The sequence below is a fragment of the Vicia villosa genome, linkage group LG3, assembly GCF_029867415.1.
Source record: "Vicia villosa cultivar HV-30 ecotype Madison, WI linkage group LG3, Vvil1.0, whole genome shotgun sequence".
NCBI lineage: Eukaryota > Viridiplantae > Streptophyta > Magnoliopsida > Fabales > Fabaceae > Vicia > Vicia villosa.
Genome location: NC_081182.1, coordinates 189,585,507 through 189,608,643, shown reverse-complemented (window position 1 = coordinate 189,608,643; position 23,137 = coordinate 189,585,507). Strand labels below are relative to the sequence as shown.

The following is a 23,137-nucleotide window of genomic DNA, read 5'->3' as shown; positions in this document are numbered from 1 at the left end:
GTTTACGGGTCATCGAGTTATTGTTTGCCATAAGACTGTCCCATGCCATAGAGGAGGCAGGTAGTCTAAGGGAAGGATCAGAATAGCCTTTTTCGTTAGGCAACCAGAGGATACCTCGGCCCTTCGTAGGCAACTTCCGAGGGACGAGATCATATTTAGTGTATCGAAGGCATCATTATTAGGGACTTATGATCTTTGCATTAGCCGAGGCAACATGGCTGAGGTATCCTCGTATTCGAGGGACACGGCTATTCTGCAAAAAAACACAAGGCAACAGGCAACAAGAGAGGTACCATAAAAGGTGCGTGGGTGCAACAATCACGTGATCAGATTTGATTATATTATCTTGTAATTAGGTGATTCTAATTTGGTTCAAGGTTACACTCCCTAAATTACTAACCACGCAATAATATGAGGAAGGGGAAAAAGAAACCAGCGGATCAATAGTGCAATAGGTTTAAACAATTAATAATTACAGAAAGTAAATCAGGGTTTTAGGGTTACCGACTATTGAGCTTTGACGGTTGGCTAACCCTGAAAAATTGGAAAAAAGGAAAATAAAACAAAAAGGGGTGAGTGCATTATCAATTCGTTGACAGATAAAGCTAACCCTAATTTAATAAAAAAATGGCAAAAGAAAATTTAAAAAATAAAATATAGGATAAGACTTAACTTTTGATCTGATATGGTTCGTAGTCGGGGGATCTTTGATTAACCCTGACAATTAGGCATGAAGAAGAGAAATCTTAGTGCATTAACTGATCTACAACCCTGGTTTACCGGGACAAACCAGGGTTAAAACCATAAGGTATGAGAAAGTAATAATTTAAATAGGCATTTGAGGTTAAGAAAATCGTAAGTTCGACTAAAATAATAATTAAATAATTAATGGATGTAAACCCTAATTATTTAATTGATTAGAAGTATGAAAATAAAATTTAGTTTTTAAATAAACAATTATTACGAAAGAAAATCGAGTGTTCGATACAAAATAAATAAGTATGAAATTATTATATATACAAACTAATTTACTAAGATAAAATCAAAATATGAATAATAATAGTTGTAATAAAGAAGAAAATAAGAAAATAAAATAAATAAATAGGCAAATAAAAGAGGAAATATGTGATTAAAAAAATAAATAAAAGTTAGAAAACTTGGCTGAATATTCTGGTGTGGTTGAGGTGTGGAGGTATACCATAGACCAGCGTCTTCCTGGACATTCAGATCCGGCTTAGATCAAATCAATGGCAGATATGTGAGGGCGTATGGTGCACGCCTATGTCCGGAATGCATGGGATCTAAAAACAAACCACAACAAATCAAACAAAAATAAATGGCCAACAGTGAGACTCGAACCCTAGTTTTCCATCTTGCCATTACTTGCATGTTGCCATCCGCGCTGCGTTTTCTAGTTGAACATAAAACACTAGAATATTAATATAATAAAAAACGAACAAACAGCGATTTCAAACAAAAAGTTGCGCGCCAAGACACTTTGTCTTCCTCGTGGAGACTCAAACCTTTGCCTACGGTTTCTGATCCCTTTAGCTACGGATTTCTGCCATGGCTAATACCTGGAATCACACATATAACTAAACACAAAGAATAAACGTCAAAACTTAACATAATTCGATCATAAATCACACTCTGAGCACGATGGTGTCCATTATTTGCACTGATTTCACATGGAATGGAAACCCCCTTTCTAAGACCTCCGCGACCTAACAATGGCAGATCCTCGTATCTATGCCTAAAACAAAATTAAATTGTCCAGAAAGCTTAAGGATATCATGCTGAATAAGAATATGCAAACGAATTATGCTAAAGATGCAAGAATCATTAAAATCGAAATAAGAAAAAAAAGCCACTGAACCGTGAACGCGTTCTTGCTGTTTTGGGTGCTACACTCGATGGCAATGATGCAGTCAACTTCAGATCACCACGAGGAAACGTTTTGGATGTGTGGGAGAGCTTGAATCGGTCTCAAACTTTTTCTACCATGGCACTTGAATTTTCGTTTTTGAGGAGCTTTTTTCTGGTTCTTGACGCGGCAAAAGATCCCCTAAACCTTGTGGATACACTCTGTACTTATATTAGAAGGCATTAGGTTAACAAATTTGGTTTTAATCTTATTGAATCCAAAGATTGATGTTTGATAGAAATTTGATTTCAAATCTTTCCAAAATTGACTCAACTTCAATCTTTTCCACCCAATCTGATTATGCACGAAATTTGATTGGCATTTAGGCATAAATGATGATTATATTTGACACATATGAGATCTCTATCAAATATTTGATTTTTTACTTGATTAAAATCACTTTTTAAATCATTAAAAAATCATATAAAATCAAATAAAATGTTAAAAATTCATGCCAATTATATTTTAGGTCTTGGATAACTTGAGGATTAAGATTGGGCCAAGAAAGATTGGGCTCCTTTGCAAAAAATCTCAATTTGAAGCATTTTGTTTCACATTTTCCCTCTCAAATTTGTCCAACTTTGACAAGGCATATCTCCCTCAATTTTTGAGGTATGGAAGAGTTCTAGGACTTTTTAGAAACCTTGAAGAGTCCTCTAACCAGTGTTTTTGGTCTCATGTCAAAATAATTTTCCATGCTCTTTGTGTGTTCTTTTGAAAAAGATGACTTTTGGTTGACTTTTGAAAAGGACCTATAATGTTTTGATCCATATCTCTCAAATGAAGCATTTTTAGACTTGGCATGTGAGAGAAAAATTTGTAGAGAATTCAATTTCCTTCAAAATAAGCCTTGGATGGAAAATTTCTGATGTTCCATGTAGGAGTTATGGATGGTCAAAGTTCAGTTGACTTTTCCCTATGAAACCCTGATTTAGAAACTTTTGGAATTGTTGATTTCTGATCTTTCCTTGATGAACCATGATCAATTCTTGATCAAATGGTGAATGGTACTTCAATATGAGGATGTTGACAAAAAATCAGGAGTTTTGACTGTACTTTGACCACAGTTGACTTTTGGGTCAACTCAGTCGACTGTTGATTTTCTGAGCAATTGAGTGATCAATCTTTTGAATTAAGACCTGAAACTTGTCATAGAGGTAGTGTGGGGTATCATAGACCATGTGGGATGCCTTGGAGCTTTTGATCCATTGATTTCTTCTCAGAACAACAAAACCCTAATCCTTGCTTAGGAGAGGTGTCTTTGAACATTGTACCTTGATTTGAATTTGAACAAGAGAAATAGTATGGGCAAATTTTGGGGTATGACACCTAGACTTTCCATTGTACACTTCGCTGAACGCTCTTGCTAAAGTGGCTTGGCTATCGCAGTGTATCATCACCTTTGAGACATTGTCCTTAGCTAATGGAACTTCCAACAGAAGATCCCTCAACCATTCTGCTTCTTGACCAGCGGAAGCGAGAGCCACGAACTTTGATTCCATGGTCGAAAGCGTAATGCATGTTTGTTTCTTGCTCTTCCAAGAAATTGCTCCTCCAGCTAGTGTAAATATCCACCCAGTTGTAGATTTATGATCTCCAACATTAGATATCCAACTCGCATCGGTATATCCTTCTAGTATGGAAGGGAACCTACCATAGTGAAGGCCAAGATCTTTGGTTTTCAATAGATATCCAAAAATCCTCGTGATTGCCTTCCAATGTTCAGTACTTGGATTACTAGTAAATCTACTCATTTTACTAACTGCAAATAATATATCGGGTCTGGTACATTGCATTAAGTACATGAGACACCCTATTGCACTTGCATATTCCAATTGAGCCCCTGCTCTTCCATTGTTCTTTTGAAGTTTGACGACATGATCAAAAGGAGTGGTTACCTCCTTAAATTGTAGGTGTTTGAACTTATCAAGCATTTTCTCAATATAGTGTGTTTGACTAAGTTTATAACCCCCACTATTTCTCTTAACTTTGATCCCTAGAATTGTATCAACAAGTCCAAGATCTTTCATCTTGAAAGTGGAAGTTAGAAACCTCTTTGTTTCTAAAATTCCATTCAAATCATTACTAATTATCAGCATGTCATCGACATAGAGACAAAGGAACATTACAGTGTTTTTGCACACCTTTGTGTATAAACACATATCACAAGAATTAGGAATAAATCCATTAGAGAGTATCACAGAATCAAACTTTTGATGCCATTGTTTTGGTGCTTGTTTTAAGCCATATAAGGATTTGATAAGCTTACACACCTTTTGTTCGTTTCCAGGAAGCACGTAGCCTTCTGGTTGTTCCATGTATATTTCCTCATCGAGATCTCCATTTAGGAAGGCTGTTTTGACATCCATCTGATGAACTATAAGGTCATTCAAAGAAGCTAAGGCAAACAACAATCTAATTGTGGTTGTCCTTGCTACTGGTGCATAGGTGTCAAAGTAATCTATGCCTTCCTTTTGTCTAAATCCTTTTGCCACTAGTCTGGCCTTATAAGTGTTTAAAGTACCATCATTATGGTACTTTCTTTTAAACACCCACTTGCATCCAATGGGCCTTGATCCATTTGGTATGTCAACAAGTTCCCAAGTGTGGTTTGACACGATTGAATCCATTTCATCTTGGATAGCATCCTTCTAAAAGGAAGAGTCCCTTGAAGTTATTGCTTCCTTGTATGTTTTAGGATCATCCCCTACTTGGAGAATGACCGGAATACTTTGAACGAAATTCTTACAATTTCCTTCAACCAGATAAAAGGAGATAAATTGAGGATCAATTTCATCTGGTCCTAGATTCCTTATTTTTCGGACTCTCTTGCTTATCCTAGGCTCGAGTTGTGATTCAATGATTCGAGGAGTGCCTTCAGGTTGTATTTCTACAATCCGAGAAGATTCTTTATTCGCGGCCGACTCCGATTCTTTATCCTTGGTGATAAGATTTTCAAAGAATTCCACATCTCGGGATTCTATAATTACATTAGACTTTAAAATTAACAGTCTATATGCCTTACTATTTTGTGCATATCCAACAAAGGCGCATCTTATCCCTCGAGGACCCAACTTGGTTCTCTTAGGATCCATGTTTTTATAGTAAGCCACGCACCCCCACACTTTAAAGTAACTGATATTTGGCGCTCTGCCTTTCCATGCTTCATATGGAGAAATATCAGTTTTCTTTAAAGGAATTCTATTGATTATATGGCAAGAAGATAGTAGGGCCTCACCCCATAAATTGAGAGGTAGTTCAGAATGCATCAACATAGCATTCATCATCTCTCGATATGTTCGATTCTTTCTTTCTGCCATGCCATTTTGTTGCGGTGTGCGTGGTGCCGTTCATTCATGTATTATGCCATGTTCTTCACAAAACACATCAAATTCAGTAGAAAAGTATTCACCGCCCCTATCACTCCTAAGGACTTTTATACTTCTACTTAATTGATTTTCCACTTCTGCTTTATAAATCTTAAAGGCATTAAAAGCATCATCTTTATGCTTTAAGAGATATACATGAGTGTATCTAGAGGAATTGTCGATGAATGTAATAAAGTATCTATTTCCTCCGCGTGTTAACATGCCATTAAATTCACACAAATCTGAATGTACAAGATCAAGTAGATTTGTATTTCTTTCAACACTTTTGAAAGGTTTCTTAATCATTTTTGATTTGACACATAATTCACATTTTTGGAAATCATTTATATCGCATGAAATCAATCCAGATTTAATTAGTCTCTTCATAAAACTAATACCAGAATGTGCTAATCTATTGTGCCATAAAGAAACAAACTCAAGCATGTAAGCAGAATTATAAATTTTAATAATAATATTGTCGGTAGTACATAATTTGATCATTCCCTAGCGGAATATCCTTTTCCAACAAACACTCCATTACGGGTCAAAATAAGTTTGCCCGATTCATAAACAGATTTAATACCCGGTTTTCCCAATAAATCCCCACTAACAAGATTCCTATTCATGTTGGGGACATGAAGCAAATTGACAAGAGTAACTTTCTTTCCGGAAGTGGTTGAGTTCGACCAATCCGGTTCCAACAACCTTAGAGCGAACTTCATTTCCCATTTGTACTTCTTGTCCATCATTTGCCTCAGAATAAGTTTTGAATGCAGCCTTGTCATAGGAGACATGTACCGTAGCACATGTATCATACCACCAACCTTGAAATTTCCCTTTGATTACCATAATTTCTCTCACCGTAGCAATTATGTCATCATTGGCCCGAACTGCATTGATCTCATTTTTTGACTTGTGCCTGCAATCTCGAGCACAGTGTCCAGGTTTACCGCAACGTAACATCCATTTTTTGGACCTTTAGGACCACCAGAATTATTGAACTTGTTATGTTCCTTCTTTGGTCCAAGATGACTCTTCATGTCATCATGTTTTTTCTTTCCTTTGGTGGTCACACCAGACTTGCATATTCTGATTTCTCTCTTTCCTTCGATTCCTCCTCGATTTGAAGATGTTTTTGGATTTTCTCCAAAGAGAAGTCCTCAGAACTGTGCAACAATTTCTTTCAGTAGCCTTTCCAAGAAGGTGGTAATTTTGTAATGATTGCACCAACTTGAAAGATCTCAGGGATGTCTATTTTTACTGCTTTTATTTTATTCACAAGGACTTGCAATTCATGCACTTGGGGAAGAATGGGCTTAGAGACTATGAATTTAAAATCAAAATATTTAGAAATTAAGAACTTCTTCGTACCTTCCTCTTCAGCCTTGAATTTGAATTCGAGTGCTTTCCAGATTTCTGTTGCCGACGAATTATCCGTATAGAGATCATAGAGACGATCAGATATCGTGTTCAAAATATGTCCACGACATAGCAGTTCGTCCTCCTTATGTTTCATGCGCTCCTTCTTGACTTCTTCAGAATTATTTTCGGTTGGTTCAGGAATTGGTGTTAAGTCGGGATCCAAGACATAATGAACCTTCAAGGCAGTCAGTAGGAATGTCATCTTGTCTTGCCATCTGGTGTAGTTAGTTCCATCAAAACGATCCAATTTGACATGATCCTGGTTCATAACTTTGATGCTTGAAACTGCAGCGTCGAAAGCCATTGAAGAATAAATACTTTTAAGATTGTTAGAAATATCGGAAAGATCAAAAGGATCCAGGCTGAATCGTGAATGGAGTCACTTTCCTTAAAAGTATTTAAAGCACTCTCTTAATTGTCTTAGAGTTTGGAAAGCAAGAATACCCAGGATAATGTCAGCCTTACTCGAGTCTGCACAAGACTGGTGAAGAACTCGAATGCAAGGAAGAGTGTCAGGAATAATGAAGAGGATTTATGATTTTGTGTGTTTCATTTTGGATTCATAAATGTCTATTTATAGGCCATTTATGTGTTGTTTCAAAAGTTTGCAACTCTTGATGAAACAACACCTTTTCACTATATATTGTAATGGTTCATCTATAATGACACAATGCACCCCTTCATGAAATGTTGTAAATTTGAATTCAAAAAACAAATGCAACAACAAAAAATCTATTCCCATTTTTTGTCACATTAGAACACACTAGGGTAATTATTGTTTTATAATTTCCAACAACCATATCTCTCTGACTCTCTCCATAACTTGTAATTAATGGAATTGTTATCATATTTGTTATGTTACTAAATTTTTACTTACCTACAAATGCAACCTTCAAAAGCCATGATACCGCTGCACCAACTCATCTTTTATCTAATTCTGTACAAACGTTTTATAAATATTCAAAGAGCCCAAATTTTATAAATATTTTATGATGAAATAGTATATACTATTATATGTGATTGGCTTATTGTTTTTTTCCTAGAAATATATAATTTTTACAGTAGTGTACTAAAGTTTAATAAACTTATATTTTTAATTAAATTATTATAATTAAATAGATTGTAAATTAATAAATTAAATTTAAAAAAAGTTTGAACAATTTCAGTGTGATAAAGTATTTATAACTTTTTTCATTAATTTAGCTTCTTCCAAAGTACTATATAAGCTTCTAATAAAATCTCCAAGAAATTCTTGTATAGAGAAATATTAGTATATGTTTTGCAATAAAAATATGAGGTTAAAGATAGTGCATTACCACGTAACTTGTTAAAAAATAACAGTGTAACTTAATCTTAACTTAGCCGTGATTGGTTGACAGTGTAAAATTATTTTACACTCTCAGTGTATATCCTTTTTTCTCTAAAAATATATATAATAGAGACGTTTGTCTTGCACAAATGCAATCAAATCTCATTCTATTGAAATATTTAAAAATAATTTATTATTTTTTTAATAATTTTTATTATTGTTTACAATTTAAATAATTTTTATAAAATAATTTTTTTAAAGGTCTTTTCTAAAATTAAAATATGGCCTAGCTACCAATTTTAATTTTAGAAGGCTGCCTTCAAATAGAAGAAAGTAAGGATAGTTGTTTTCTTATATTCGGAGTGGAAAATAAATATTACTCCCTCAATTTTAAAATGAGTATTATTTTAATAAATAAAATTTATTTTAATATAAATGTCATTTTTATTTTTTAATATAAAAATGATTGTTATTTTTTTAATTATATTTTTAATTATTATTCTGTACATTAATTTTAAAATATTTATATAATTAATTTAGTAAAAATACAATATTTTATAATAATATTGTTATATTTTTTAATTATTATACAAAAACTTTAAACAAGATTTATTTTGAAACGGAGACAATACAATATGATATAATAATAATTGTCCATTAATTCCAGACAGGTACAATGCTATGATTCCTAGCTAGTAGCTACCAGTTGCTTAAGCCAGACAAATTTAAATACACGTTAAGAAAAATAATTGGCTACAAGTTCTGAAATTTTAGGTATACAAATTAAGAAGAGCTATCATAGTATCATTGACTTGAAATGTTTTTCTGTTTTCTCTTGATAATAGGATAGTGTTAGTGAAGTAGTATCCTGGTTGTTGCATTTCCTCACATGTGGTGTAGGCCATAATTTTGTACGTATAATATTAATGTGATCTTTACAATTGAATGGTGGCTTTCAAGTTCCATCCAGCAAGCACACATGCTTCTAACTCATGTACTCCCTTTTTGGGTTAATGTTTCACCCTTCGAGTGACTAAATTGAGTACACGTGATTGAGATAAATTATTGAATTAATTATCAGTGTTTTGACCTAAATCCACATCAGTTTTTTCAATATATTATCTACTTTTGATTTTATGAGCTATCATGATATTGTCCTTTATAAAATATGTATTGTTTTCGGATTAAGTAATATTTATTAGCTATGGAACAAGTACTCCCTTCCTAATAAATTATAAACAAATTTATTTTTTAATTTATCGACAAAATATATCAATTATTATTTAAGTGTCATGCTAACATCTGCCCTAAGGACACATGTTAAGGATACTATAATTAAAAAAAGTTAAATATAGTTAAATGCAATAAAGTCATATTTAAAGTTTCGATACATTGAATGTACAAGTTTCAAGAAAAATTTCTATAAATATCTCATTAACTTGTGCCCTTGGGGCACATGTTAGCTTTTCCCATTATTTAATGACCCTAAAAAATAAAATTTACTTATATTTATTACATAATTTGTTACAGAAGAGTAAACCTTATTTATTAGGGGATAAAGGTTTTATTTGAATCCTTCATTGGTGTTGGATCTTAGGGATGGCAAGCATACCCAAACCCGCGGGGTACACTCGCACCCGAACCCGAGTCAACGGGTAAAATCCGAGTTGACTGGGTTTGAGTTCGGGTGCCACCCGATATTTCGGGGACGAATTTGGGTAGTGTGAAACCTGCATCCGAAACCCGAAATGACACCCGCTTATATATATATATATATATATATATATATAATATTGTGAAAAGTTGTAGGAAAAATATATTTTGTGTATTTTGCTACGTGTTCGGGTTTGAATGAAAAAACCCGAACCCAACGAGTGTGGGCGTGAGTGTTATTTTTCCACCCGAACAACATTTGGGTTTGGGTTCGGGTGCCAATTTCGGGTGCGGATTTGGATAGTGTAAAACCCGCACCCGACCCGTTGCCATCCCTATTAGTGATTTCTTTGCTGCAAGGCATAGATCTTACCAACTTGGACCGAACGTTTTGCCATATTTGTTATCTTATAAAAAATATACATAGACAAAACATTTATTTCAAACACTTGTGTTATTCACAAGATTGGAAATATAAAAGTCATTTTGATACTTTGGGGAACTATCCTGAGTTGTAATATATTTTAAGTTATTGTGCATTCTCTGTTTCAAAATTATATTTTTTTTATTTGTGGTGCATACAATAGATGTGACCCTACATGCAATGAATTAAGCCAGGGTCTTTAGGTTACGAATTTGTGAAAAAAGTGATTATCAAACTTAACTATTGAGTTAGGTATTTATAGCTATGATTCTCTTCAGAGGGAAACTAGATAATTTGCCTATAATTTTGACCATATGCAATGAGACCTTGACCCAACAGTGAGAGTAATGGATGATTCGTCTCTTTAATATAGGAGATCTGGCTAATCAATTATTGAGACTTGAGATTCTTCTCTTATGATTAGAATAGTATTGTTAGTTATTTTGAATGTGCTTGAAACGCCACACCCTATAAAGTAGGGGAGGTGGGAGGCTCGCCCACATGTATTCCATGTGACATTGCCCACTTCTTTTTAGTACCTTATGTCTTATTCGCAAGTTGGGAAGTTAATGGACTGAAAATCTTGATACTCTTGAGGCTTATATTACAAAATAACAGTCCACTGTTCCTAAAGCACGAGACATGTAATAGCAAAGTAGTTAAGCGAAAGACATGACAATCTACAGTCCCTTGAGCATGGGGCCTATAAGGGCGAAATAGTTAAGCAAGAGATATGAAAATCTACAGTCTCTCAAACACAATGTGAGTAAGTGAGGATTGTTTTTGGGCTATGTCATATGCAAAGATAATGTTATTTATAGAATTAAGATTGAATTTGCTTGTGATCGTTTGTATGGTGTAGACAATTGGTTTTCAAATCAAAGGGTCGTATTATAAGATTGAGTGTGTCATTAATGGTGTAGATAATAAATCTTTGAATCAAGATTGATTTTGTGCATTTGCAATCTATCAAAAGAGAAAAAAATACAACATCATCAACTATGGTGTACAAGTTTCTTCACCAACTCTTGATAGTTGGCGATGGAAACTCGGGGTAGGCCCATGTACCATCGCAAAACTGCATCTCTAAAATTCTAGACAACAACTTGCATTTCAAATATTGGGGCGCTCCGATGATGGCCATCTATGGATTGATGGATGCGACATACTCATAAGGATCACTAAGGCCATCGAACTTTGCCAAGGTGGGATGCTTGAACCCTTTAGGGACAAGCGCTACCCATAATTCATTTGAAAGTGGCTAAGGGTCTAACACTTCCCTCTCTTCTTTGGGGTTAGCATCATGTTGGCATTATTAGAAGTTATGGACATTGTCCTCCAGACTTTGATTTTGGCAACACAGTTCATTCATGGTAGCACATATTTTTGCCAAAGCATTAAAATCATTTCTACCCCCGCTATCCTCCGATGCAAGGGATTGTATACTCCTAGCAACCATGATTGGGAACAATTAGGTCTAGGAGTAGATGTTTCGATGAGTATCGAAGTGGTGATGGTAACGAATGATATGGCCCAAGTTAGGTTTACGGAGGTCCCACAGTGGACATTACTATACTTGTCAAAGATTACATAATGCATGACACCCCTATGCTGACAAGGGTGGCCAGAGGCCTTAGTGATTTTTTGTGGGTAAGGGCTTGCTCACGGTGGTGACAAACCCTGTTTGGTGGTGTTTTTTACTACGGAGAGAGAAAACTCACATGAGATGAGAAGCTATGTATTCTTAGGCTATTTTGTGTACGTAATGAGTTATCTCTCCTCATGCTAGGAATAAGGTCATTTATATGGGGCTTATGGGCCTATATCTAAGAAATGGTAATCGTTCAACCTTTACTAGGGAAGTCGTTAAGTACCAACTTCCTAGAGAGTCATGGACATGATTTACTACATGCCGTTATAGTTTGAGTAAGGGTTGTTGTCCATGTTTCTCATACGAAGAGCCTCTACTACGTAAGTGCGACACATTATAGGGGTGGGCGCCTGGTGAGGTAAAGCATGTACCATACTGATTGTGGACCCTAACAAATATATCACTACATAATTGATTTCGTTTAACATTCATTTTTATTCGATAATAAAAGTAACTCATAACACTCTTCTTATCATTTAGAAAAAACATTGTCAAAATTGTTAAAGAAAATTAAATATTAGATCTCATATTTTGTAAAAGGACTAAACAAAATTTATTACATTCTAAATAAATGTTATTACTTAATTTTTATAAAAAATGATTTTAAAAATTATTAATTTTAGTATATTATAAAATTAATTAAAATTTAACCTATATATTAAAAAATTGAGGTTTTTTAAAACAAATAAAACATGGCGCGCCTTGGCATTATATCTCGTTTTTTTAGGTGATGTGAGAGATTTGTCATGAAAGGTGCAGGTAGTTAGTGACCAACTTCATGTACAAACTCAGGGTCTATTTCCAAATAAGGTTGTATGGCAAGGCAGGTAGAAGAAATATATAAGTTAGAAGTGTTATATTAAAAAAAAGATGAAAAAACTATATAAAATGTTACAATTGTGCAGTCAGAGTAATTGAACAAAAGAAGAGGGTAATGTTTTGAGGACGTACAACATTTGGAATTGTAAGAGAACCGAAGGATGACAAAATTGTCAAGTCACCTAATAGATTCCAAAACTGCTCACATTCAAAAGAAATCCTGCTATGGATGTGATGTAGGATTAATTTATATATGTTGAAAAGTAGGATTTTGGGTACGGGAGGTGGTTGGATGTTATTATATAGGGGAAATAAAACTGTATGGGCCTAAATAATTGAGCCATATGTTGGTAATTTTGATGATATATACTAATGAGGCGATGTATTGGACAATTTACTTATGCATATTAGGGCGGAAACACGTTACAATATTATTGAATGAAACACATTACAATTTCGAATATCACAACCACAAAAAAACATTGAAATTAACCAATACGTTTTGACACATATGAAGTTTACAACAATAATAATAGTATTGTTGGTAAATGTCACAACAAAACGCAAAGCAGTAGCCATAAATTAAACAACAAAAAATGATAGGATCTCAAACAGATGAGACCATAAATATAATCTTAGTACACAAAATAAGAAAAACAAATAAAACATCATATAAATGACGAAACATCAACACTAATTCTTCTAAAGTTTGATAACTTTGTTAAGATAGGTTGATGACAATTCACCATCAGCGAAGTTAACCAACGTTGTTGATTCACTTGACCCATCAAGCATCTATTACTTTGATGTCGGTATGACCAGATCTAGGTAAGTTTGGATGTAATTGCAGTGTCCTGCAAAACAATTTTATTATGCATAAGATGGGTTAAAACCACATGTATCAAAAACAAAAATATAAAACACCATATCAAAAGTTATGCAACATATATTAATCACTTCATAATCATCAATAACATTGGCCTCGTCGACGCTCTCCTTAATCTAACGCAAATATAAACAATGTTGTTATCAGAAAGAGTAATGAATTGGTAAGCACTAAAAAGGAAGGAAAGAGTGTGTTGGAGTTTTTTATGGTTAATACCTACATCAGTGGCGTGGGCAGGGTCTCAGAGATAGGTACGGGCTCTGTATCCCATGGCGCCTTTACCTGTTTGATCACGCTATTATCTTCAATTATTGAAACAACAGAACAGCCATCCTAAAGCGGATGCCACTTCACCTTAAAGGCAATTTTGTTACCCAACAACTTGTCAAGTGCTAATGGGAACTCAAGCGGATCAGTAACCTCATCCTAAATAAAATGTTGTATATTTGTTAACTTAGACAATTTAATGGTAGTCGTACATTAAATAGTTGATGTTTGAAAACAGTTGTATAAAACCTCACTCATTGTACTCCGCAGCTGAGCTGCAGAAAGTCCCAAAAGTTGTTCCCATTCTTGGTCCCATAAGAAAAATTTACAACGTGTTCCAGAATGAACAACCTTAATTTGAATTTTGTACCTGTAGAAATTGGAAACATAAATTACAACATAATAATGTAATGCGCCAAAATGGAAAAAGTGCAAGAGTTGAAACTAAATGTAACCTAAATATTTCAGCTTCAGTTAAATGTTCTGATTGACATTTGAAAGGTGGGTTGTCTCCATTTGTAATGTTAGGACATTAATAACATGCATGGTAATACTAGCCGTATTAGGATGCAATGAGCTTATCAACTGAAGCAATTGTAACACCTAAAGTATTATGCAATTTAAACATGTAAGTTAATGTTTGTGAAAAAAGTTAAGTAAGAGTAAAATGATAAAAAGTTTTTAATAGTACATACAGATTTTAGTAGCTTAATCTCATTGATAGGAAGGACAACAACATTTGACATGAACTTTTGGTAAGGCATAAGCGGAGAGTTTGCAGAGTTTTGTGACCACACTTAAGACTGCAAACTAAGCTGGTTGATCCTATTAACCAATAAGTCCTTAGGGATGCTAAAAGAAATTTAAAGAGTTAATTTATGTCAATCACACCACATAGATGTACGAAAAGAACACTAAAGATAAGTTGTGGAAAATGTGTGCACCTTCGAAAGAAATCATTGATTAGTTTCAAATCTTCGTTGATGAAAAGTTTAGTAATGTTGTATGTATTTGTAACAGAAAGTGGATATTTTCCTGCATTACACATAAAAACAAATTAATCATAAAAAAAAATTGTATGTCTGACCCCAAAAAAAATAATTCAAATGTAGTATTTCAAACCTTCTTCTTTTACTTTGGCATATTGCATCAATATGACAGTTGGAGAGGATGTGTCAGTTTTTTGTTGATTCAATTTAACGAATTGTGACACATATGTTTTTCATAGAGTTCAGTCGATAATGTTGTTGCTACATAGGTATACAAAAAGTTTAGCCCATACAAAGTTAAGCATGTATCACAAATAAGTTGGTAGATAACATACATACCTAAGGTCTCGTAAAACCATGTTGACATGTAGTTTTTTTGCCACCAGTTTGGATTTGTGTATAACCAACTTTGTCCACCGTACCAATGATATTTGCTCAAATACCATGAAATCATTAGGTTGACTCATGGAACTTAACAGACGCAAATCAACACATGCAAATAAAATAAATTGGATGGAAAAATAAACCTTGTTACCTATCAAAGCATCATTTTTTTCCATTTTTTGCTTATAACATCACATAATAGAGTGAAGATAATAACTTTGACTGTGATATGATGTTTGTTGTTATCACCAACTGTGGTTTCACCAATAAATTTCAGGGTTAAATATATTTTTGCTCCATTTAAATATCTCAAATTTTATTTTTAGTCCCTATTAAAAAAATGACATATTTTAGTCCCTGCAAAAATTGTATGCATGTAGTTTTATTCTTTGTTATTTTCTAAAAATTTGAAAATATTTAATTACCATTTAATTTTTAAGTTATTGGATAAATTTTTTATACTTGTTTAAAATACTGTAAAATATTTATTTACTAAACTTTAGAATTTTTTAAAATGAAAAAAATTAAATATGAATTTTTTAAATTTCAACCGATAATGATAAAAGTAATGGAAGTCTTGACTTAGAAATCAAATTTTGAGTTTTTTTCAAGGAATTTGTTAAAACGTTCTAAACATGTATGCAAAATAATTATTCAAAAATACACATTGGTTTAATAGTAGATACTATAACTACATACATAATAATTTTGTAGGAATCAAAACATGTTATTTTTTATAGGGACCAAAGACAAAATTTAATATTATTTTATAAGGGTCCAAAACTTATTTCACTTGAAATTTCAAAATATACTTGTGGTTGGAAGATTTGAAGATAATATAATAGTGAAATCTTAACAAAATTAATAATATTAACTTAAATTTTAGATTTTGAGATATAAATTCTTAGTTAAATTATTATAATTTATTTCGTCTAGCAATTTATTTTCAAACGATAACAAAAACAACTCATCTAAACACTCTTTTATCATTTAAAAAAAACGCCAATAAAAATTCATGGTCAAATTATTTTAAAAAAATTAAATATTAAATTAAATTTCATAATTTATTACATTCTAAATAAAAGTTATTACTTAATATGTATACAAATTTTCATTTAGCACGATATAAAATTAAATAAATTTAACCTATATATGTAAAGTAAAGTACTAGACGGTGACTTGATAATTCACTCCTAAGAGGAGTGCTAACACCATTCTCTTTTTAACACTTTCTCTAACACTTATTTTATTATTAGTTAAAAAATTTGTAGGTCATTCACTTTGAAAATAGATCTTACATAAAGTGGTAGGATTCACACATATTTCAATCAATAAAAAATAAATATTAAAGAGTGTGTTGAAAATAGAGTATTGCTAGCATATTTGCCGTACTATTGTCTAAATTTATTCAATGGACAACCTATAATATATTTAATTTATTATAGATGAAAAATGAAATATTTTATTCTAAAATCAATTTTTTTATTTAAATTTATTATTCAACTAAAATGATTTTATCTTTTAGTTAAATTAAAATTAAGTTTTATTACCGCATAAGATTCTCATAGTGTGTTGTTTGTCTAGTGTCAAAAATAGATTCTTTTCGGTCAAGTAATACAAATAATGACACATGAATTTCAACCATCCACTTTAAAGCATATTCATAAATTCCAAATCTGTATATCGATTCAAACTAAAATACACCTATTTCACAACATCTCAACCGTAGCGAATCATAGTCCCCAATAAAATAAAACTGATTTCCCAATGCCAACTCATCTCAACATGGCCTCCTAATTCCATCTCCATCACATCACATGACACTCCATATAATCTTTGTCCCCTCCGCTTTCTCTTTTACCTCTCACTTTTAAAACCCTTCAAAACTCTCTCTCTCTGGTTTTCACGTGAGTCCTTATCACACTCTGTTTTTTTCTGCAACTTTTCTGTTATATTTAACGTAACAAACTTTTCTGTGTGATTTTATAGATCGAAACGAGGTCGTTTTTGAGTTCTGCGATAAAAGCAATTTCAGCAAATGGATTTGGCGTCGAATCTCGGTGGAAAGATTCAAAAGGATGAAGTTCTCGACGCCGTCGATAAGTTCGTTTCTCTCTCATTTTGATTTTCAATTTCTGTTATAGGGATTCCAATGAGGTTCATGTTTTACTCGATTTTGTTAGCTCTAATTAGGTTCTGTTTAACGTGTTTGGATCTTAAGTATAATTGATTTGATCTCTAGAGTTGATTCTACGGGAAGCTAAAATATATATGTAGCTTTTGAATTTAAACTTCATTTTTATACTAAAATTTAGTGTTCAACTCAGAGTGTGTTTGGTTATGCGATTAAAAAAATTTGATTATTAGTAAATTGATTATATATAATTGATTCTGGTTAAAAGTGAGATGAAGGTAAACAAATTTATGTTTTGATGAATTTTTGTGAAAATGAGTTGAACAGTAAATTTCAGTGTAAGAATGACATTTAAATTCTAAAGGAGGCTAAAGTCCTAGTTTCAAGTAGAAACAATTCTGGAAAGAAAAATCAATTCTACTTGAGAGCAAACAAACATTTTGGAATCAATTCTAGACATCCATAATCAATTCTGGGAGCTTCAAACCTGAACCAAACATACAACTCAACTTTAGAGAAAGTTATCTCGACATAAATCACTTTACATTCACTGCCAAACCAAACATAGGCCGCATGAATTTTTAATATACAAAAGTGCTGATAACTTTTCTGTAAAAAATGATGGAAAGTGAACTGAATCCTCTGGTTTTAGATTTGGATCTGATAACTTTGCTATAAATCTTGATGGAAAAATGTTGATAACTATGAACTCTGAGGATTAATTTTTACTATATTTAAAATTTTATTAGTGGAACCAAGTTGTTATTATTTAATACATGAAAATGATAATTTTATTTAAAAATATTATTGGAGTCCAAATCGCTGTCAACCGGCATGGAAAGATTCTGATTGAGGAGAATGTGTCCTATAGGTCAATTCATGCAATATTGAAACTACCAAACTAGTCCCATTTTTGGATTTTGCTTCTGATACCTTAATAGAATATTCCGGTGTGACAGTTGTAAATGGCAACCTAGACTTGGTTGGAGATGAGATTTATGAACTTAGGCATTCACACAGTTTGGATATGAACCATTCAACATTAGTCGGACGGGTCCACGTTAGATTTGCATAATTTGAGCTTATTTTGTTAAGTTGTGATGTGAATTGTTTGATTAAGATAGATAGACTGATATTATACAAATACATGAATATGAGAGGTCAAAAGCTGAAATAACTGAGAGTTTTACTTTACCTTAAGTTAATCTGAACTGTGTCTGAAATTTCAAAATTTTCAAGATGTTGCATGAGGTTAAAAAATTTGAAAAAGTTTGTTAATGATGATTTTTAATTTATTTTTGAAGAGCCTGATAAGATGTATTGAACATTTGGTTCAGGTATGAGAAGTATCATGTACACTATGGAGGTCAAGAGGAAGAAAGGAAAGCTAATTATACTGATATGGTGAGAGATATCAATATTTTGCAACCAAAATCTTAGTTTTTTATACTACAAAAAATGTGTGTTGCAGTATTATTAAAAAAATGATAGTGTGTGTATTGCTAACGTTGTTAAATGTGGATCTGGTACGGTTGAAAAATCAGGTAGTTGCATCAGTCAACATATCTTGGTCATTAGATGAAGATCAGACGATTTATCTTGTGATTTCAGAATCAAATTTAAAAAAAATACTTTTCATAATACGAAAAAAGTGATCTTCATCTAACAACTGAGATCTATTGACGGCAGCTTTATGGATATATATATATATATATATATATATATATATATATATATATATATATATATATATATATATATATATATATATATATATATATATATATATATATATATATATATATATATATATATATATATATATATATATATATATATATATATATATATATATAATTTTGTAATATCTATGACTATCTTCCTTTTTGTAATATTGTATAACATGATTTTGTTTAGATGGGGGAATATCATATTTAAGTTTTTATTATATTAAGTTTGATTATCTGCAAAGGGAATATAATAGAGATTAAAGGTAGTGCAGTGTTTTACACCATCACCCAATAGGATTTAATCATTCAGCTATGTCATATTAGTATTTTAAAAATAAAAACGTGATTTGGCGGGATACATGTCCTTTATTGGTTGACAGTGTAAAAATATTTTACCCTGTCAGTGCATATTCTTTTTTCTCAATATAATAAGATCTGCATATATTTTCAGGTTAATAAATACTATGATCTTGTGACCAGCTTTTATGAGTTTGGCTGGGGAGAATCTTTCCATTTTGCCCAAAGGTGCCACTCTGCTTCATTTTTGCACTTAAAAATTGAAGAATCTGTTGCTAATTCGACCATGCTGATAATTTTCTTCCATGTAGATGGGTTGGAGAATCTCTTAGAGAGAGCATCAAGCGACATGAACACTTCCTTGCTTTACAACTTGGTCTTAAGCCCGGACAGAAGGTTTTCAATTTTTCATGTTCAATAAAGCAAAATAAAAAAGACCTATATATATTGTTTATATTATATTCTTTCTTAATACATCGCGAGTCTTTTTCTTTATTTGTTTTAGGTTTTGGATGTTGGGTGTGGTATTGGGGGACCGTTACGAGAAATTTCTCGATTCAGGTAAATTGGACATCCATCTTTTTATAGATTCAGATTCTCTGCAGTCTAGTGTAGTCAAATAGTGGTGCTACAATGCTATAGCTTAGCAGAGTTTGAACAAATCACTATTGTTCAGTGATACACTATTTAATACACAAGTGTTGTCAAATGGCAGCTATAACACTATAGTGTAGCAGAATTTGAACAAACCATTATTTTCTGCAATCTGCAGTTGACAATAGTAATGTATTTAAACACTCAAACTTGATTGTCCTGTCAACTATCAAGATAGGAGGATTCACGTTCCACTTTTGTATTTTAGATTTGATTCACCAACTTGGAACATCAAGTTACTGTGATTCTTTGACTAGTGGGAATTCGGAACCATCCTCCATGCTTCTTTGTCATATATGCCTTTTTCTGTTTTACCTTTGCTTGCTAACAAAAATCACTAAGGGATATTTCTGCAGCTCGACATCTGTTACAGGGTTGAATAACAACGAATACCAGATCACCAGGGGAAAGGTATGTGTTATGGAATCTAATGCATTGACAATAGTTTTGAGAAGTTCTTATTTGGGTAGTTCTTTATAGCCTTATTGACGAAGAGATTATCCATTCTTTTCCATGTTATATCAAAATGTCATAGTTCTTAAGTATAAAATTTCTAAAATACTTTGATCTCACTAGCCAATTTTCGCTGATTAACAGGCACTCAATCGCAAAACTGGAGTGGACAAGAGTTGCAACTTCGTCAAGGTTGATCTTTTGTAAATCTCTGATTTGTGTTTATAGGAATAGAATGTCCAATATTTTTGAGAAGTTTTTCTACTCCAGTTATAAATTTTTCGCTGGATATTTTATTTACTGTGTCCGAATTTCTTTTTCAGAGAAAAGCTTAAAATTGAAATGCTCATGAGAGACCTTTTGACTAACAAACTATTTCAAATTAGACATAAACGAACGTGTTCCCATAGCTTCAACAAAATGATAATAACTCACGTGGTTATCAAATATGCAGGCCGACTTCATGAAGATGCCATTCGAAGACAACAGTTTCGATGCAGTGTATGCTATAGAAGCCACCTGCCATGCACCAGATGCTGTATGTGGCTACATTTCTCACTCTATTTAGTTTCACATCCTCGCTTCTTTTCTCCATACTATAGTATAGATTTCTATCTACACATCCATTCATAATCTGACAATTCTTTTGGACTAACTTTCAACGTGTTCAATGATAATAGCAAGATGCAAAGTTTTAGAAAATGTCCACTACTGCGGTTCTTACCTGTCAAGGTTTTTGGTGACTTTGCGACTGTAACTATCTAGTTGTATTTGATAGCAAAATTAAAGATTGCGATGCAAATGCATCCATGATATAAAAGCTTGACGTGAACAACAAATTTAATAGGGAATCTACAAAATGGTGTCTATAATTTGTATTGTCTGACACTGATTTTTTTTTTTTATTATGCATAGTATGGATGCTACAAAGAGATTTATAGAGTGTTAAAGCCTGGCCAATGTTTTGCTGCATATGAATGGTGCATGACTGATTCTTTTGATCCCAATAACCAAGAACACCAAAAAATCAAGGTATGATATTAATTTATAGAAAGAACTTTCAGGTTGTTTGTTGATTATGTTTATTTAAAGACAAGATTCCTTACTACAGGCAGAAATTGAGATTGGTGATGGGCTTCCCGACATTAGATTGACCACAAAGTGTCTTGAAGCTCTTACGCAAGCTGGTTTTGAGGTGAACATCTGTTTCTTATGAGTTATCACCTTTCACTAGTATTACTCTCTTTGATCTTGATTATAAGCAACAAAAAAAAAGTGTCACACGTGTAGAAATTTAGTTAAGCGCAATTAATTTTTTGATCTCAAACTTTTGAGTATTTTCAAGAGCAACATTATTAAATTTTAGGGGTATTTTAAGAGTGACATTAGATGGAGTAAAAGTAGTTAAATTTTCTTATGTTGAGAGCACTAAATATAAGTACTCTTTTGTTGGTATACACTACTCGAGTGAGTATTATATAAGAGACGGCCTAACTGACTAGATGAGATTCTCTCCTTTTTTTGTTTTGTTTATGAAGGTCATATGGGAGAAAGATCTAGCAGTGGACTCTCCTGTTCCTTGGTACACACCTCTAGACGCGAGTTACTTCTCATTTAGCAGCTTCCGTCTTACAACTCTTGGACGACTTTTCACCAAAAATATGGTATTGCTGTGGAACACATTTATTTTGAATTTAATTTATGTAATCCTACAATGCAAAACTTTTTTACCCATGCATCCAATTAAATTACGCCATGTAGATATTTCATGAGATATTTTAGAAACTAACCTGAGAAAGTGGCACAACGGTGTAATGTGATTGAATGCATGTGTAAACAAAATTTGCACCGTCATAGCATATAAATTAATCTCATATATTTCAGTTTTCATGTATGTTTCTAGTAAGAAGAGTTATAGTTATTTCTCTTATAAGAATTGTTGCCAACACATATTTCAACACTCTTGCTCTAGGACTTTCTCTAGAGTAGTGAGTTCTAAGTGAAAATCAACCAAGAGTAAAAGTGTAGGAAATTGGGTGTTAGACTGTATTGTCGGTATTTCTGTTTTTGTATTTTGGAAGCACATTGCTGAGAATTTTCCGATTCGTTTCTTTTAATTGAAGAGGCTATGAATATACATTTGTAGGTCAAGGCTCTGGAGTTTGTTAAACTTGCTCCAAAGGGGAGTCAAAGGGTTCAGGATTTCCTAGAGAAGGCTGCAGACGGCCTAGTCGAAGGTGGAAAGTAAGTTTCTTATCATCTATGGACACTCTTAGCAGAATGTACATTTCTCAGGAATTAAACTTGGTTTACATTACACTGACATTGCATTATCTCTAAAATTTATAAATTACCTAAAATCATTATCTATATACTAAAATTTTCTGAGCCGCATGTTTGCTAACGCAAGGTGCTTTATGTTACCTTTGCAGGAGAGAGATTTTCACACCAATGTACTTCTTTTTGGCGCGGAAGCCTCATTCAGACAGCAACTAAATGGGTGGATCAAATGGGTTCTGTTGTTATGAGTTATTGTGATTTTAGGAGAAGAAATCTTAATTGTCTTTCGCCTTTCCATCACGAGTCTTGTTGTTTTGAGTTGCTTGATTGTTTAGGTTACCAAAACTCACTTCACTTTGTTTCTTGTTTGCTTAAGCAGTGTGCCTCATGCATTAGTGGATAGTGTAGTACTTCATTTTTTAAACTAGAAAAAGGCATGGCCAAGTTATCCAAAAGTAGAATGAAGTTAAATTTTTATTCGAATTTTATAAAA

At 32.8% G+C, this 23,137-nt stretch overlaps 1 protein-coding gene across 1 annotated transcript; it reads left to right on the top strand.

The window, feature by feature from the left end:
- The first annotated feature begins 16,852 nt into the window (after window positions 1–16,852).
- Window positions 16,853–23,137, top strand: LOC131662694 (cycloartenol-C-24-methyltransferase). The gene is made up of 14 exons (XM_058932548.1): window positions 16,853–17,003; window positions 17,086–17,199; window positions 18,568–18,634; window positions 19,412–19,485; window positions 19,569–19,653; window positions 19,763–19,818; window positions 20,268–20,322; window positions 20,509–20,556; window positions 20,819–20,902; window positions 21,280–21,396; window positions 21,476–21,559; window positions 21,903–22,028; window positions 22,511–22,608; window positions 22,797–23,137. The coding sequence occupies exons 2-14, from the start codon at window positions 17,135–17,137 to the stop codon at window positions 22,858–22,860; spliced, it is 1,023 nt and encodes a 340-aa protein (XP_058788531.1). The 5' UTR covers window positions 16,853–17,003; window positions 17,086–17,134; the 3' UTR covers window positions 22,861–23,137.